The following is a 19,055-nucleotide window of genomic DNA, read 5'->3' on the forward strand; positions in this document are numbered from 1 at the left end:
CGGTGTAACCAAGGTGTGATATCTGATAAACGATCGATGTTTTTCTCCTCCGTTTTTGATGTGCGATTTTTTCCTCCTTTCAATAAAAATTCATACGATACCGATGCGGAAAATGATAAATCGGCGCTCGATGTCCTAATGTGTAACGGATAATGTGTGAAATTTTGGAGACAAAATGTCCATAGTTCGAATCTTTTTCCAAAAAATTATCGAGTCTCACCCGTATACTTATATTCAATCAAGGGCATGATGATCCTTTGTTTTTTTTTCAATGTATAGGAGGTCCTTCGTAAACATGAGTATCAAAAAAATGATATGTGTCGATCTGCACGTCGCTGATTCCGTCGCTTATCGTAGCCAAAGTAATGATTCACCTCATGACGGGGTATTAACGTTCGGTATCATCTGATGCCCACCCCATTACCCGTGTAATTTCATTAAATTTCCCCCGCTTACCCGACTCGTTCGATTACGTTGTAACTCGAATCTGGGGTGAACTACGGTTCATCTCGAACTCGCAAATAAGAAAAAAAAAAAAAACACAATTACAGAACAGAGAAACCGTGTTATTTCGGATTTCGCACCCTTACGATTGTGACCGCTTATGTGTGACAAACTTCGAGAAGAAGATTTGGATTACAAAACGAATAGCGTATAGCTTACAGAGGAATTGCCATACAGGATCTCAAATTTCGGTCTGATTGAAACCATGGAAAATTATTTTTGCGATCGTTTTAAAATATGTTTCTGATTGTGAAGCAAAAACTGAAAATCATTGAAATTTCCTACGATCTTCAATTATAAAATATTTATCGCCCTTATCTCGAATATTACATGACTCCCTGTACGGGCTCTGGATGTTCGTTCTATATGTTTTTGCGTTCGTTAATCTACTGTCAATGCAGATACCGAATATTTTCGCAAAATCGGCACTCGGTGGATCGATTAAAATCGTAGCGAATCATCGGTGCGATATCACGCATGTGAAAAAAAAAAAAAACACCAACTAAAATAACGCCAAGAGCTTTTGTCTTTCAAGGGTATGACGATCGATTTGTTCGGGTTATCAATCAATTTTAATCGCAACTCGAGTCAAATTAACAACAAACGTGAAAGTCGAGTCACGTGAACCCCTCGCTTGCATGATTAAACAAAAATCAAAATAATAACGAACAAAAAAAGATGCAGATCAATGTTTCATCCGAAAGATTAATCGATAAATTTCGATAAAACGAGCTTTCGGTACATAACTACACGGTTGGAAAGCCAGAGTCAGCTCGATGATATTCAAAATCCCAAAAATAGAATCCTTATCGTCGGTTCCAATCAACTGAAGCCAGATAACGTTGATTTAAAACAGAAAAAAAAAACGTATTAATACCCAAAATCAAATCCAACAATGCGATGATCGGAGCGTCGATCGAATTTGTGTGAAAAAGAGGAGAACGTTCACCCGTTAATAATATTATCAAAACGATATCCGGTACCAATACGATCGGAACAACGAGTTCATATATATTTATACATTTCATTTATATCGATTTATCTATAATCGCAAGTGTATTAATAAGCGCCGCGTTACGTACCTATTTTCATTCTACAACGCCTCGGCCGATCGGATTTCATTTGGGGTAACGTGCCCACCGATTCAGCTGCAATGAAACGCGACACGGTAGCTTACCAAGTTTGCAGAATTATGTTTCCGGTGGGGAAAACTCCGTCAGCTTCGGATATAGGTACGACGTATTGTACGATTCTCTGCAATAGCTACCGATCGCCGCTATACATAGAGGTATATACGCAACGATAAATTATTTTTCTTCAAACTTCATTCCGTCACAGAGACGCTCCTCGTTAATGATGCGATCGTACGCGATGACGTAGAAAACGACGCGACTCGTACACACACCACCGCGATACAATCGACGACGAGTGCGTGATGTTATGCGGTAAATTAATCGCTCTCAACATCGATCATGTCTCACGCGCACGAAGACGTTCCGTCCGAGGGTGTATACCTATTGTCACCCTCGTAGAAAAGAAGTGCGCGCCGACGGACTGGCAAAAGGTATATTTCAATTGCGAGAACGAACCCGCGCGTTGGAAGATGCTGCGGTCCACGTCATCTCGTAGTTTATGGTATCCATATTCGTCCTCCATGTCATGACCCTTGACATCATTTTCAACCTTTATTGGCGAACAATTCTCCTCCCGCGACGTCCTCAATATCAAAATTGCACGAAATTTCTGAATTCGAGTAATTTCGCATAAAAAATACGGGTGTGAATAATTATTTTTAACTCCGTGTTTCAATGGGCCCAAACCTTGGATTTTGGTTCGCCGGTTGCGCGTGTCTTTGTAGTTTTTACATATTACACCCTAATATCTAAACCGTTCACGTAGCACAAGGCTGTCTCCGCGGTACGTGAATAATTTTCCAAACAAGATACCAAAAGTTTTTCAAAAATTCACCGTGCTTAATGACGCAAGGTACTTGTATATCAGTGAGCCCGTCGTTGCAATTGCCAATACAGACACGTTTGAGCTACCGTACCAACATTTTAGGCTTACAAGCGATTCTCCGGGCTATTATCATACATTTTATCCATGGGGGCGCCTACCAGTTGACTCTCACGTCTAATAATTATCACCAAATAACGACAACCGGACGATCGCCGGTCTCTGTTGGATCTAAAAAGCTCCAAGTCTCGGACTTGTTATAGCCACAGTTTGACGGACACCCTTTTTTTATTTTCAATTATCATTCATCCCTGCTCGGCCGATGTTTGCTCTATCTCGGTAGAGAGTTCGGTTGAGCTAGGTTATGACTTACGAGCGTCATTCGGTGATGAATGTTTCGACGAATGACTAAGTGCCGCGCGCGCCTTTATTGTACGTAGGTATACACGAACGAATAAATTGCTCCTTTGTTCGCAAAATTGACACACCTTCTGGCGCGCATACGGATAACGCGTACACATTAACATACGCGGAGATGTAAGTACGTACGTACGTAAATACGTGTGCGCCAGTTACACACTGATGACGAGATATTTACCTACATCTACGAGAGAGACGCGATCATTGCTAGAAACGGAATGACGGCTAAAAAGCTCCGCGATGATCGCGAGTGTATTCTGCGGGTAGGACTATACGCGCGTGTATCGTGTGCCCACACGAGACGATCGCGATGCTCATTGAGCCCGATTAACGACCGCGTGGATAAACGCATTTTTCAGCTTCGTTTCATGCCGGCGGATCCCCCGTTCATGTGAAACCATGAATTCAATATCGTCGTACACGACCCGCGTGAGTCAGTTCGCATGAATGAAGATAAGTCCGAGCGCGTTGCGGAAATTGTGTCATAGGTATAATTTGTGTATCTATACACGTATATCTATTTAACTATATAAGTTTGTGGGATCTAGACGAATCGACATCACCGACGTGCAGCGGTTAAAAGAAAAAAATTCGCGAATCAGATCGAAAAGGAGGTCCGGCATCGCCACGCGATCGCACTGGTTACGATATACGTATACGTGTACACTTATTTACACGGAGTTCCTGCGTTCGCACGACAATAAACTCATCTGTTCTCTCTGGAGCTTTGTATATATACATGTATATTATATATATGAACGTCGGCTGCAGATCCCAATGACTCACGGAGAAACACCGCCGCCTCGTGAAGGCAGTCACGTCAGCATAATATGCGTCGCTAAAATAACCATACATATATGTACAATATTTACAAGGTACTCTGATTTCTGTACTCTCGTAACACGAGTATTGCTCTGGTTTTTCAGGTAGTATAGAGATACATACATAATGCGTTTGTTCACGGGTAATTGGTACAATGCATCGAATTATCGTCCGTGCGACGATGAATCGAGTGTAACCAGAATTAACGATGAATTGGCAATGGTCGAAAGAATTCGAAGGACGTGATACGTGTTCGCTATTTTTCATCGCCACCGTCCACCGGATTATATCCGCGTTCGTACTTGTCAGCTGGACGTTGTTACATTCGTTTTGTCGGACTCGCTAACTTACTCATTCAACCGTATAATGATCTCGTTGACAAACAGTGAAAAGAGATGCAAATTGCACGGTTTTACGCATGGAGCGGTCCAGTGACATCACCTCGAGACCCGGGCTCTTTCGTGCATGGAATTTCGTCTCGTGTATTCATTGACGATGTATAATATACTCCTCCTATAACTCTCTACCTACCGTCGCGCTACTTCCGAATGCGTATAATATCATACGTACGCAGATCGTGCAAATTCTCCAAGGACTTCGTGCAAAGTTATGCTGGAAAACAAGAAAAAAAATAATGTCACTCATCGTCAGAAGCTCAAAATGCATCAACGGACTGATGACGGGCTGGCAATTTTCGACAACGAAATCGATAATCAACCCCTTGTGACACCGAAACATGAAAAAGATCCCATTTAACGATCGTCAGCTGCACTTATTCACCCATGCGATCACGGGATCGCGATAAGGGAAGTTTGGAACTTATAAACCGTGTGCACTCGTTCGGATACGAATGCCTAAATGAATCCGCACCTGTGTACTTTAGGGCTCAGACCTGCGAATGGGTCGTTGACTCGTCGCCGCTCGACCCAGCCCACTCGCCGCCTAATTCCCAGCTGGCTCGTACGTACGTACGTATGTTTTATATACATATGGAACGCGTTATCTCAACTTTGTCCTGTATCTGTGCATTCGTCATTTTGGCTATACGATACGAAATTCGAGTTCATATTTGGTGTCCGAGTTCGAGAGTGTGGCGAATGGAAGATTTTGTCGCGCGATTCCAGTTCGCAATCTGATCCGAATAATTCGGTTGCAATTATAATGATATACATACCAACTCGATTATTTGAAAAGTACGACGTTTGTGTACGACAAACGATCGGAGACCGACGATGAATTCAAATTGGAAAAGAAGACGACGGGTGTTTCGTTGGTGAACTTATGCAGCAACGATATGTCATGTTTACGCGCCAGAGTGAATAAATTAGTCAACCCCTATATATGGTGTATAATATAATGTTGGTCGTATGATTGATTCACTAGCGATATTCTAGGCAGGTAGATAGTAGACGTATTTAAAAAAGGTAAACTATACAGGGACGACAAATGACGACAATTTATGGTATACACAATCGATCGGTTAATGTGCAGAATGCGCATCTGGACGATTGACTCATTCCAATAATTATCAGTCGGCGCTAATAATTACGTGGCATCTCCCCCGAGTATGAATCACTACTCGAGTTATGAGAATCGTGCATTCCTATACATCTAATACAACCGATGCATCGATGACCGATACATTTCATGGTCGTCTTCGTATGAGCAAAGAAAAAAAAAAAATTAAACACAAAATAAATAAATGAATAAAATAAATCGATCCACGGTAGAGATGAATCGATGTATACGGATGGACTAATTTTCGACCGGTTCGTCGCACGCTTAATCGTATACGATTCAAATTTGAATTTCAATTCGCGAGTGGGTTGATAAAATAGAATAAAGTATGTCAACCGTCCGAAGGTGGTTTTAATCGAGAATATTTCTATGATGCGATAAAATGATTCGGAAGGCCGCGGGTTCTTGTACGCGTTGAAATTGTAACTCAAATTATTTATATTCAAATATGTATAGGGAAGGATATTCGATACACGAGTCAAAGGAACTTATTTCGTTGGACTCCGGAAATATTCGGAGTCCGGCGATTGGTCGAACGCACATAAAAGTACAAGCTCATTCTATTCGCAAATTGTTTAGCCATTAGGAGTCTCCGAAATACAATGTATCCAAGAGGAACTTATTTCATTCGACGGCAGAATGTTTGGAGTCCAGCGATTGGACGGCGAACGCCAATAAGATGATGAACTCGTTTAATTCCTAGAATTTGCAAGCCTTTAGGAAGGGATCATTGATACATATGTCAAAGGAACTTATTTCGTTGGACTCCGGAAATATCCGGAGTCCGGCGATTGGTCGAACGCACATAAAAGCATAAGCTCATTCTATTCGCAAATTGTTTAGCCATTAGGAGTCTCCGAAGTACAATGCGTCCAAGAGGACCTTATTTCATTCGACTGCAGAGTGTTTGGAGTCCAGCGATTGGACGGCTCTAGGATGTTTCATTTCCACGCGATATATTTCTATCTCTTTTCCTACCTGAAAATCTGATACTTCGTAGAAGACGAGAAAAATAAATTTTAAATGTAGATTTATAAATTCTAAGGTCATCAGTTTCTGAATCAGAATCTTATTCGCTGTATTTGAGTCCAGGGTAAACAAGAGAATCTGAAATGACCGTCACAAGGAAGACGCTAACGCTCTAAAAGTCTCGACGGAGATTGTAAACGAGTCGAAATGCCCGGCGTATAAATCTTCGATTTACTACGGGCAATAAAAAAATTATTCCATGAGCGCGAATCAGGAATCAGACTTTTGATTCAGCGAAAAAAAAAAAAAAATGATCGTTCGGAATAATGATCCCCCCCGACCACGATTACAGTGACGTGTAGGTATACATGACTGTAGCCTTCGTATATTCAAGAATCCAAGAATCGATATATTGCTCATCGCGAATTACTCTTCCCAAAAAATATAGGAGTCACACCCTGAGGCGTCGCGTTCCATCGGAGTACATAGATTATTCCAAAATGGTGACTAAACAGAAACGTAATATAACGTCATCGTAAAGTATCACACCTGATGCATCTTCGCACGGTCAAGGATGTCCGTTTGGTACACTTATACATCCTCTGAAGTAAAAAATGTTGCTCGAATTATTTCATTTTTCCAATTGCAAGTGCAACGTAACAAAGCAGTATCATCGCGCAATCGGTTTTCTATCTGCGTCATGTACCCAGAGGATGTGAATTTTCGCATTGTAGAAGTTGACGCATTGCAGTCATTGGGACAACCTGGGCGTTTGAAGGCACGTGTCGAGAAAACTTCACATATATGAGATCCGCCGTTGCGTTTAACGTGACTGCGTTCGCAGGTATCGAATCCCATCCCGTATGCTTGTAATTATGACGTGACGAAACAGAAATAAATAAAGCAAGTAAATAAACATCCTATAGTTTCTAGATGATGACAAGGAAGTGAAATTTGCCACGATGATTCTCTAGAAAATCATAACATGTGTATGTAGTCGCTTGTTTTGATACGTCATAAGTACGCGTTCGCAATTCCGTCTTTGCATACTCCGCGAATTACGAGGAGTAGTGTGAGCTACACGATGGTGATGGCGATGATGAATAAGACCTTGAGAACGCGAAAGAGCAAACGCGTAGTTTGTCCTGAAATACGTTAAGCCATTTTCTTCCTAACCCGTTACTCATTCGTTCTCGTAATTTCTCGGCTACTCCGCGTGCCTCTAAAGGTATACGCTCCAGCTATGTATCAGACAAACCCACACTTTCATCCTTCTGACGCGTTTCCGTCATATTTTCACCATGAAAAATACCCCGGGACTTGTTCGACAAAGACCACGGGACGGTCGCAGCTTCATCGAGATCTGAAATGTCGAAAATTAATCATATCTACCGAAGATCCGCGTTGCACCGCAGACTTTTGTCGGAGCAAATTTTTGACCGTGTACCTCGTGCAGCGGCGCGGTGCAAATTAATGATTCATCGTGAATTCTTCTCGGCTGCAATGTTACTACAGTCGTCGTATATTGTTCACATAATCGATTTCACTATATATACTCATTTCTCTTTACTCCTAACCACACAACTCATATGATAATCTATAACCGTCATGACTTATACGTGAAATAACCTGTGACGTTTGTGTGCCATTACGCTACGTAGCACGTGATATCATTCGGCGAATTTCTTATTCATATTGAGCGAAAAATTTTACGTCAATTCCTCATCGATTCTGCACGAGGTTCTAAGACGTTGAAAAAAATCCCGTTTCAGAATCTATTCGCCGGGATTTCACTTTTCGCTGCAGGTATATTACACGCTGAACACTCGACCGTTTGAATCAAGTTTTGGACGCTGGGTTTACTTTTCGAGATAATTCAATTGCGTTTGTTTAAAATTGGCCATATCTGAGAAGGCTGCATGTACGTAGGTATAGCCGGGACAATCCGGCAGCTGCAGAAGTTCCGTTAAAGAATTTCGAAACCACCCTTGTGCGGTCGACCGATTCAAACCCCGACAATTGTGAACGAAAATGAAACCCCAGTTTTGTGTTGTATGTGTTATACATGTACCGGTATTAATACAAGTGCGCTGTGTAGTATAAGTCGTTCGACGGACGTTACAAGTTTCTCAAGCTCCAACGATGATTCTACTATGTCAGTTATGGGGACCTCATCCCTCAACAAGTTTGGCTTCTCCACCGTCTCCCCGTTGCAGATGAAAAATGAATAATTCTACGCGTTGGAGAGGAATAGGGCTGTGCAACACAGCACGAATTTCAGTTTTATACAACAATCTTGCAATGTCAAAATTCATGAATTCAACCGGTGCGTGATTCAGATTCTCCAATCGCTCTCGTCGAGTCTCCTTCCAGATGACATTCAATCGACGTGAACCGATATGACTTTGGTACTGACCAAAGATGGAAACATGATCAACGATTCGATCTTTTTCCTACAAAATGAATACCGCGAACAACGAGGGTGCCCGACACAGGTGCAGTTTGAAAATGGAGAAAAGCTCCGCAAATCTGATCCCATCTCGCTGGGAAATGGGTTACCAGCGATCAATTACGGCTAATTGTGTCCATCGTAATAACCGCTGCAAATTTTCTACGACAAGGTCGATTCGAACTCCGTATAGAAAGATTATTCCCTAGACGACGACGACGACGACGACGACGACGACGAGGACGTCGTTATGCGATGTAAATCAACGAGTGTAACCACGACATCCAGTCGTTTCTTTGCACGTTACTTTCGCAACTTGCAAATTTTTCCCCATCCATACGAACGCAACATGAGACGTCACGTGTTGGCCCTTCGTGTTCGAAGTAGAAAATTTCGATATAGGCGTTTCGGCGACGTCACATCGATACACGTACAATGCGGGTATACAGGTAGATCAAGGTGCCATGTAAAACGTACACCGAGTGTAGGAAGTTTGTGAGAGCCGAGAGGTGAGCTCGAGCATGGCTTGAGCGCCGTTGACGCGGCCGTCCTTTGGTGCGCGTGTGAACGGTGCCTCGTGACGTCACATGAAAGCGAACCAATCGGAACGGAGAGTTGTGACTCATCACGCGGAATATGCGGGGAGAGACCGCCGACCCTTCCGTCGCTCCTCCGCACAAGAACCACCCGTTCGCTTAGCAGCGACCAACTACGAGTTTACGCTGACGATCAACTCAGAACGGAACGCCAGAGTACGGAGATCGTAACTGGGGTTCGGTCAGTCCAGGACACCTTCCCTGTTCCGATACCTCGGACGACTGCTATAATTCAATTTCACAATTAACTCGGTCAACGAAGTGTGCGAATAATTTGGATTCCAATTTTGTGTATCGAGTTGTTTCGACATTTTTATATAAACTTTTTAAACAACGTTTTAATTGTTTCCAAGTGTCGCATACGTTTCCAATAGAATACGAACGGTTTTACAGTGTCAATACAGCTGGGTGATAATATTATAAATTATCGAGGATACCAAAAGCAAAGAAAACGTTATCCCTGTAAACAGTGATCCATGTCGTTTTGTGATAAGTTTTACAAGTGACTCGCGCGCGCGATTTCTCTTCGAGCTAACGACAACTGTTGGCCACGATTTTAAACAATCGGGATCGAGATGAGGATTAAAAAAGAAGCACCTTGCCTGGTGCTCAGGCTCGTTCCGTTGGATAATATTGGATCATGGGGTACGTTGATCGATTATTTTACAGGCACTGTAGATTGGGTACAAACTTTACAGATGGTGGCCTACACCAGCTTCGTTAGCTTGTGGAATGTTGTCCACGCTGTCATGTACGCTGACCGTTCCCTCCGTTTGGCGCCTCTTCGTCTTCCACTTGTTCTTTTTTCTCTACTTCTTCGCTGCTTCGTCTTCTTCTTCTTCTCCTTTAGCAGTTCTCCATCGGATACGAAAGTACGAAAATATACCTGCTCGCTGAACCGTTCCATACAGACATACAACGCGAGAGATCACGTCTATGAATCGTTCGCGAGCTATCTGTACACACACGATCCATAGATGTATCACGTGAATCCAGATATCTACCTCTCCGACTTGTAAATGAAAACACTGTCGTAATTCGTTGTATATTATATCACGATGAGTCAGATTTTAGTCGCATGTTTTGGTTACGGAGTGTTTGAGATACCGCCAATGATGATAATAATCATTATGATGATGACTATGATGATGATGATGATTATCAGCCGGATGATGGAAATTTCACAACAGCATCACCATTGGCATCGTGACGTAGTTCATATTTGTCAATCGAGTCCCGTTGCGGTATGCTCACATATTATCGCAACGAATATCACCGTCAACCGAGACGCTCCTCTAACGGACTATAAAAATAAATTATAGTGGTGTTTTTTTTCTTCAAGTTTCGTCTCCATTTTGCAACGATAATCAAAGTCTGAAATCCGAATTTTACTTTGCATTTTTCACATAAAAAATCACGCTCTTTGGCGAGCACTCGTAGACATCGTTTGGTCGTAAATTTGTTTCAAACTACGCTAAAGCATCCGGCTTTACGCGTGTCACCGGCGGTCTATGATACGCCCGTGTATTGGTTCTGATTAACAATATTCAAGTTCTGTACGTACAGCTCAATGTATGTAATAGAGTGCGGTCAACGATGCAAGCACACAATCCTTAATGGAACCTACGGCTATTTCAGTCAACGTTACGTACACCGTTGTTTGATGCGTAACGTTCATACGTGCAGTTGATATACTCACCCATCCATCCGTCCATCGTCACCAGCAGGGGGGAAATTTCTGCACCGAATCAATGCAAAGTCCGCTCGACGGTCGGGGCACCGCTTACCTCATTCCCGAGGACATTAATCATCGCTAAAAATTAGTATTTCCACACCCAGACATTCATACCGTCCGAAACTCCCATTCACGTGGAAAAAAAAAAGAGCGGGGATGATCCACCTATAACATTTATACGTATATATATATATATATATATATATATATATTCATTTTTTATTTATTTACCTACGTCTGCCAGAATCGTAGATAGAGGCGGCGTAGGCGCACGAATATAGAAGGTTGTATCGGAGGCGCTAGTTGGTTAGCTTGCGCAGGTATGTAGTGACGAAAAAGTGAGACACGCGATGTGTATAGTAATAAAGTTGGTGGCCGATGGCGTGTAGAGCCGGATTGGCTCCGCAGGAGTGAAGAAGACGAAGAAGAAGGGAGGGAGTCGTTGTGACTCATCGCAGGCCCAGGCCAGGCCTTACGGTTGCGAGCTGCAGGTCAAGATAGGACGCATTTAGCCCACATTTCTTGTTTTCTCTTTTTTTTTTCTCTTCAATTTATTTTCGATTCTTTTCTCCTCCTCTCATTTCCTCCCGTCTCTCCGTCCACTTTCGGGTTATTTTTACAAGGCGGGTCAATCGTCTCTCGCCGCGGTGATTCCTTCCTGAAAGAAAAAAAATCGCCAACTCCTACGTCATCTTCGTCGTAAAATCTCAGCGAATGCAGCTGCAGATTGCGGTTGCACCGTGTAAGATAGTCGATTGATTTTCGTCCACGAGGAAAAAGAATAATTTCACCTCGCCACGAGCGGTGACTAATTGAATGTGCTGTATTTTTTTTTTACTTTCATGCAGGTAGTATATAAACGTGGAACGTTGTATCGCGTATCTCCCCGCAAAAATGACGGTTTTCATTTTGTAAAACGGGGCTACCGAGATAAAAAAATACACGCCCGACGACTATTTTTAACGCGAAACTCAAATGCGGGCCGCAAAACCGTCGGTACAATGCGATTGTGAAACCGTCAACGATACAAAATTACTTATAACACGTAAATTAATAACACAAATGTACAACATTACCATGACGAACGAAAGCGAAAATTCAACACTTAGTTATTGCAGTCGGTGAGTCCCGTATACGACGTACGTACGATGATCATGGTTTACTAATTACCGCAATCATAAGCTATGATTCACGCTGGGACAGGGAATTCACTGAAAATTATTCCGTCTCAGGGTCGACTTGTTGAGCAAAACGCTCCGGTCGATACGATACACGTATCCGAGAATTCGCATATAAACGATACATAAATTTACCGAACGAAAGAAATATCGAGAAATAAACGTCGACGGAATACTAATCTTGTTTTTTTTTTCTCTCTCCCCATGTTTCAGGTGGTCACAAAGAGTTCCACAGACGGCACAGAGAATTTTGCGAGGATACGTTACTACCGCCGAGCGGATCCGCCGCCGGTCCTTCGTCGGTGAGCGGATGTCTCAGCCCTGGACCGGGATGCCCGATATTGGGTGGACCTCCGACGCCGCAGCCCGCCGATATCGACAATCACCCGGCGTCCAGAGTGCTGCCATTTTTGTACCTTGGGAACGGTAGGGATGCCGCCGATCTCCAACTTCTCCGGGCCCTAGGCGCCACCCGCGTTCTCAACGTTACCTCCCAACTTCCCGGATACCACGAAGAACGCGGTATCACCTATCGCCAGATACCCGCCTCAGATTCTGGTCATCAAAATCTGAAACAGTACTTCGAGGAAGCCTACGACTTCATCGGTAGGTACCGCGATGGAAAAATCGACTATACGTAAATACGGAGTAGAAATTGAGAACGCAACGGTCACAATACCGGTGAAAGAGAGATTACGAGAAAGCGTGAGAATCTCATTCCTGAATATCCACACCTGAATAACCGAGCTCGGGACGGGTTGTTCGTTACGGTTGAGCTGGGTATTTCTTCTCTCAACGGTTTGTATTGCTAGGGTTGGCGTACTCTGAAAATTTTTCGTATACCGCGCGCGTACGTCCCAGCAGAGACGGCACACGTATACGTACACGTATACGTTAATAGAAAAGCACATGCAAATGGTGCAGCGGGCACCGGGCCACCAGTTGCGCATTCGGATCCCTCGCTTCCGCAGCCCCTTTTATCCTCGGGGTCGGATGGCCGGGCGTCCTCGAATCCTTGGGGCGGGGGGGTACGGTGTACTGCGGCGGTGCTGTACGCACTGGGCGCGTAAAAACACGCGGTCGTGCTCGGGGTCCCTCGAGGCCCCGATGAGTCACGATTTCGTGAATGGCCAGACTCTCTCTCTCTCTCTCTCTCTCTCCCTCCCTCTCTCGGAGTACACGGTACAGTGGAACATGGCGTTAGAACGGCGGTTCGGATACCCGCAGGGTCGGGGGCTCCCCCGTTCCGACGCTCTCAACGTTTTCCGTTCCCCTCAAACGTTGCTCTTCGCTCTCTCGCTACTCTCAACCGTCCGTGCATCGCACGGTGAATGGTTAACCGGAAACGCGTGGTTACACCCCACTTCCGGTGGCCTAGCCTCGCAACAACGAGCACGTGGAGATTGAGGAACGCGGCTGCTACACATATGCGCGCACAAGCGGCTCGCGACGACCGTCCGCACTTGAAACGCTTCGGAGTATTTTTGACGAAATGAGAGAAGTTTTTTTCTTTTTTTTTTTTTGCTTTTTTATAACAAATCACGGATAAACAAATACCGCTCATAAATCGAAGAAAATTTCGGTAGCGTATACCTCGAGCTACGCCATCAAAAGGTCTACTCTTGTTTATCTTGGCCGCGACATCATTTATTAGTTATGTAACATGCGTAACGATTTATGACTAGTCACGATGCACCCGTATACACCCGTAGGCAACGTTTTACACACGCGTACGCGCGCATATGTATGCCACGCATAGAAAATGATCCGTTAGATCGAAATTAGCATGCGAACTATAGTAGCGATCGATTAAAATGAATCGCTTACAGGTGATTGTGTGGAAAGCAGTTCGATTCAAACGATGTAAATATACAATATAGGCGTAGATTAGTTGAGATGAATACCGGAAACGCTTGTGGGAAATTATGGCGGTTTGATTATGATTAACAACGATTACAAAAAAGTAAAGAAGTCATCGTGAATTGGTTTAAGTATGTCACAAATCGGAATTGTCCAATCGTAATTACGTGTACAGCAACCGTAAGACAGCGAAAAATAGAAGGGATGTATAATAAATGAATCGACCGAAATACCTATAAAGTGTTACGTAAGTCTGAAAGCTCAGCATTAAATGTTCATTGATTCAGACCGGGCTATTCGATCGGGTGTGAACATTTGCGTTGTTTGTAGTGTAAACGAAAATGTAAAAATGTAGAGAAAAAAGACACGTTCCATTTAGTCATCTATTTTTTTACAACGTAGTATCGTTTCGCGAATCGCGCGTCATCGGCTTCCGCGACGTTGACGCCGATGGGTTGTTGTTGTTTTTGTTGTTAATTTTCTACATCGCTCTATTACGTATGTTAATAAACACGACGATTCGTCTATTGATCTCGTGCGGAGTTTCAGTCATCGCTCGTAGAGCTGGATATCGTGCGGCCAGCACGTACGTACATACGTATGAAATTAGGTAAAATTCCACTATAGCGTACACGGATGTTCATTGATAAGTATGAGTGCGTCGTGAATACATTAAAATTTATGCATACACATGTAAGCACACGTGTCGCGGGCGGCTAGAGGATGCGGGTGCTGCAACATCAACGACGGCTCTAGGTATAACGAACGTAGTGCGTTGTATGTACGTTGTGCTTCGTTGTCGTGACTCATCGCGACAGCCGCGCGATATGATAGTGGCGTTCCCCCGTGTTATGTAACTGGATCGGTTGTTTGGGTTACGTGACTGTTCCGTTCGTTCTATATACATACGAGTTTAGCTACTGTCGTCGTTTGAGCTGTAATCCAGTTTAATTTTGATTCCCCATATACATATATATATACCTATAAGTGCACATGTCGAAATGAAACTGTGTATACATGACGCTTGGTTTTGAATCCCCCCCCCCCCTCCTTCTCCCCGTCACCCTCGAATCAATCGAATCAATCGCTCAAAACGAGAGGGTCGCTCGCGATCCGTCTACGAAGTCAACACTCGGTCAGATTAGGGTCACCCACCCCGCGATGCCCCCGTTACATGTCCTGCGATACACACTTGAAATCGAACACTGTGCACGCGATAGGCCATGAAAATTAGATACCGCTTGTAAATCTGACGCAGGTGTCGCGGGACACGATCAGTCACAACTTTGATTATAATTGGCGTTAACGATCAATGTTCTCGAGATCGTCTCTGACCATGTTTTTCTTTCCGTTTGTGTTACAGAAGAAGCCCGTAAAGCCGGAAGCAGCGTACTCGTGCATTGCCAAGCTGGTGTGTCGAGGAGTGCGACGATAGCGATAGCCTACATAATGCGTCACAAGCAACTCTCGATGGTCGAAGCATACAAATTGGTGAAACTGGCGCGGCCTATAATAAGCCCGAACCTTAACTTTATGGGGCAGTTACTTGAGCTGGAACAAGGCCTTCGAGCCGCCGATGGAATCTGTGCGCCACAAGAAGAGCCTAAAAGCTGTCATCAGTGCAGGTGGAGTCACCAGCAGAACAGCGAAGAAGTTACGTCCGGTTGCAGCGTATGAGATTATACGCGTATCGCGATATTTTCGATCGAAGCTGCACCTCACTTCTATTTTTTTTTTATTATTTTTTTTTCTTTTGAACAAAGCTACACAAGGCCGCTTACGATGAGAGACGAGAGGTTTGAATTGGGTCAGGAATAGACTGTAACGGAGAGATAGATGAAGAGAAGATGAAATGAAAGGGACGAAATAGACGGAGAGAAATGTGAGAAGAGGATCGAAGAAAATAGAAGAATGGAATAGAGAGAAATAAGAGAAGTGCGTCTACTCTACCTTACTACATATCTACGAATGGCGTATACTAAAATAAACGTCGGATCTTGAGCTAAATGTGCCTTGTTCGCCTCAGAACCGAAAGGCTGATCACTATTAATTTATTAGCGACGATAGCGAGCGGTGAGGACAATATAGAAGATAAAGAGAGAATGAGAAAGAGACGCGCTTGCCCGCGATTAACGAGAAGCGTTATATTATTGTAATTTATTAAATGAGATAATATAGACGATAAAAATAATAAAAATCGTAACGCGATATCAACTGGAATATTTTTTAATAAAATTAAAAAAACGAAAACAAACAAAAAAAAAAAAAAAAATCGATAAATCGTACGAGGTATGGAAACGAAGAGACGCCACCAGATAGAAGATGAAATACTATATGTAAAATTAAGAAAAGCCAAGACGGTGCAAAGCGCGTGTGTCTCGTTCATAAATCGAAACGCCAACTATGTGCGTCGTTCATTCGGCCAGATCGGAGAGCGAGAGTAAAGACAAAAACCAAACGATTTCGATTTGAATTTGTCTAATTCGATAGCTTTTTTTCGAATTTGGTGAGGTCACGTCTCGACTCTCGCTGCTCGAGGAAGACACACCACGGTATTAATAAATGATGAGGTAGTCAAAAAAGCAGAGGTACTTATTAAATTACGACATACACAACGCAGAAGTTCGGAAATTTCGAATTGAATAACTGACGATCGTCTATCATGCCATATAAATAAAGAAGAAACAAAAAAAAAAAACAAGTCTTCGTGATCTCAGATTTTTTCAAACATTCTAAACGTATATGGTAAACTTAAACTTTATTCGACTGACCTTCGATGCGATGTAAAAGACTGCAGGGTATTCTTTGCGATATAAAATGTTATGAAAAACGCTTTGTAAATAGGAGAAAAAAAGTAAGAAAACATAATTGAATCTGCGACCGTATGGCACCGATTGGCTATAACGATAAGACGGAAACTGTAAACTCTGAGCAAATCGTTGAAAAGATAACTGAGAGTCTTGAAAACATATTAACAAAATGCAATGAGTATTTCGAATAGGGCCTAAAATTTTCTCAACGAAAAAACAAACTATCATTGACAAAGAAAAAATAAAAATAACTCAAGACTATCGGGAAATCTCATTACGTGCTTGCTCGTTGAAAAAAGATGGTCAGCAGTGTATAATGTAGTCGTAAAGTTGGCATCTACGTTGATGAATAGAGATCAGAGAACACTGACACTGCATCTGTATTTTTTATGTATAGCGTATTTAGATATATACGATAATATTTTAGTCAGGTGAATAATATACGATAATATAAGATATCAGGTATAATATATCGATATATAAAATTTCGGTTATCATTTTAAAGTAAGATGAAATAAAATAAAATGATGGAAAAATATGAAATAAAACAAAACAAAACAAAACAAAACAAAAAAAAAAGAAATCAATGAAATTCTGGTTGTCACGATTGACGAATGAGCGAAAAAAAATATATGAAATGAATAACTTAGTCATGATCGTGACTGCCCGCCCCTTATCTAGTCGTTTAGTTTGTTGGGACTAATTGGAGTGTAAATATAATAAATATAATACGGTTAATTATATACTACGAGTAGTACGCGAGTGAAAAACGCATGTGAACTGTTTATGAGAGTTATTATTGAATGGAAGTTGATAAATAGCATAAAAAGGCTGTGCGTGAATATTATAAAGCGGAAAGAGAGTTTTACGATCGCTGATGCTGCAGCGAATTTCTCAAACACCGTTTGCTAAAAATGCCACCTATCTCGATTGAAAAACAAAAATCAGAAATAAAAACAAAATAAAAAAAAAAAAAAAAAAGCTCACACACATTACTTACTGGAACACCAGCCACAGCACGTTGAACTTTTAGATTTCAAACAGTGCGAACAAACGGCCCCTTGTCAACCTGCCAAATATATAAACGCTGAATAATAAACGGTTGAAATTTTGGTAGCTACGCATCGGCGCTGCAGCAGACGAGGCATAGACAATATACATAGAAATATTAGCTGCTCCATTATCCTAATCACGTATCGTTTTCGCCACGATCTTACATATCACTTATGAAAATTCAACTTATGTCATACGTATGGTTCTTTTTTTTTTTTCATTTTTTTTTTTTTTGCACATATTCCAACGCCTCGCGGCGTTGTAGAATTTGTCTTTGCAAAAGTCCTGGTTTGTTTGTCGTGTCATTAGTATCGTGCCTGACATTTAATTTTATTTATAAAATATACATGTTTTTTTTTTTCTTTCTTTCTCTTTTCTTATTCTGGTGGGAAAATGCGCGGGGCCAGTCGTCTCTAGGGGGGGTAGGAGGGGGGGGCAAGATACAGTGTTTGTTCTCTGTATCGCAATGGGGAACGCGTCGTTCCCCCTTGGTATAAAACCTAATCCAGTTGAACGGAGAAAATTAATTCTAAGCACTGCAGGTTGATATATACATGGGTATATTTGTACGTCAGTTAGTCTGCACCCCGCTGATCGGATCGGATCCCAACGATTTTGTAACATAGTTATATTATAAGAGTAACCTTGTATAATCAGTTATACACTATACTATAAGCATTGTATTATATCAAAATTTATTTAGTTATTTTATGAATAAAAATGCAATCTCTATATATTGAAAACTGTTACTTTTTCTTATTTTCCCGATCACTGGATTCCGAGTTCTGATGCGACAACCGTCGAAGTTGTTCCTTGGAGACCGCGTACCACGGTATATGTATGTCGTGAAAAGGAATAAAAAATACCGAGAATTTTTGACAGCTCATACGGAAACACAGGACACAGTCACCGAGGTGGAATCTGGAAAAAATTGAAACCCAAAAAGTAATAACGCCGCGAGGTAATGTTCACCAAAAGATAGAAATGAAAAAAGGGAAAAATTTCAGGGAACTGTATCAAGCTGTCACGAGCGGATTGCTCAGCGTACGGATGAGACCGATAGGGGTGAGTAATATCGGAAGAGATGATCGGGACGGGGGTTCTTTGAGTTCTTTGCCACGATGCCGGCGTCACAGGCGTGCAGTGCAGGAGGCTGTTTTAAACTGACAATGAGTCACCACCCGG

At 42.4% G+C, this 19,055-nt stretch overlaps 1 protein-coding gene across 3 annotated transcripts in view; it reads left to right on the plus strand.

The window, feature by feature from the left end:
• Positions 1-18,613, plus strand: part of LOC105686042 (dual specificity protein phosphatase 10) — a 63,360-nt gene extending 44,747 nt beyond the window's left edge. For all 3 annotated transcript variants that reach the window (XM_048660020.1, XM_012400595.3, XM_020852350.2), the window contains 2 exons: positions 12,361-12,753; positions 15,371-18,613. In XM_048660020.1, coding sequence (XP_048515977.1) covers positions 12,361-12,753; positions 15,371-15,684 — 707 coding nt within the window. In that variant the 3' untranslated portion in view covers positions 15,685-18,613. The remainder of the gene's footprint in view (positions 1-12,360; positions 12,754-15,370) is intronic.
• Positions 18,614-19,055: the final 442 nt, after the last annotated feature.

The sequence above is a fragment of the Athalia rosae genome, chromosome 1, assembly GCF_917208135.1.
Source record: "Athalia rosae chromosome 1, iyAthRosa1.1, whole genome shotgun sequence".
NCBI classification, from domain to species: domain Eukaryota; kingdom Metazoa; phylum Arthropoda; class Insecta; order Hymenoptera; family Athaliidae; genus Athalia; species Athalia rosae.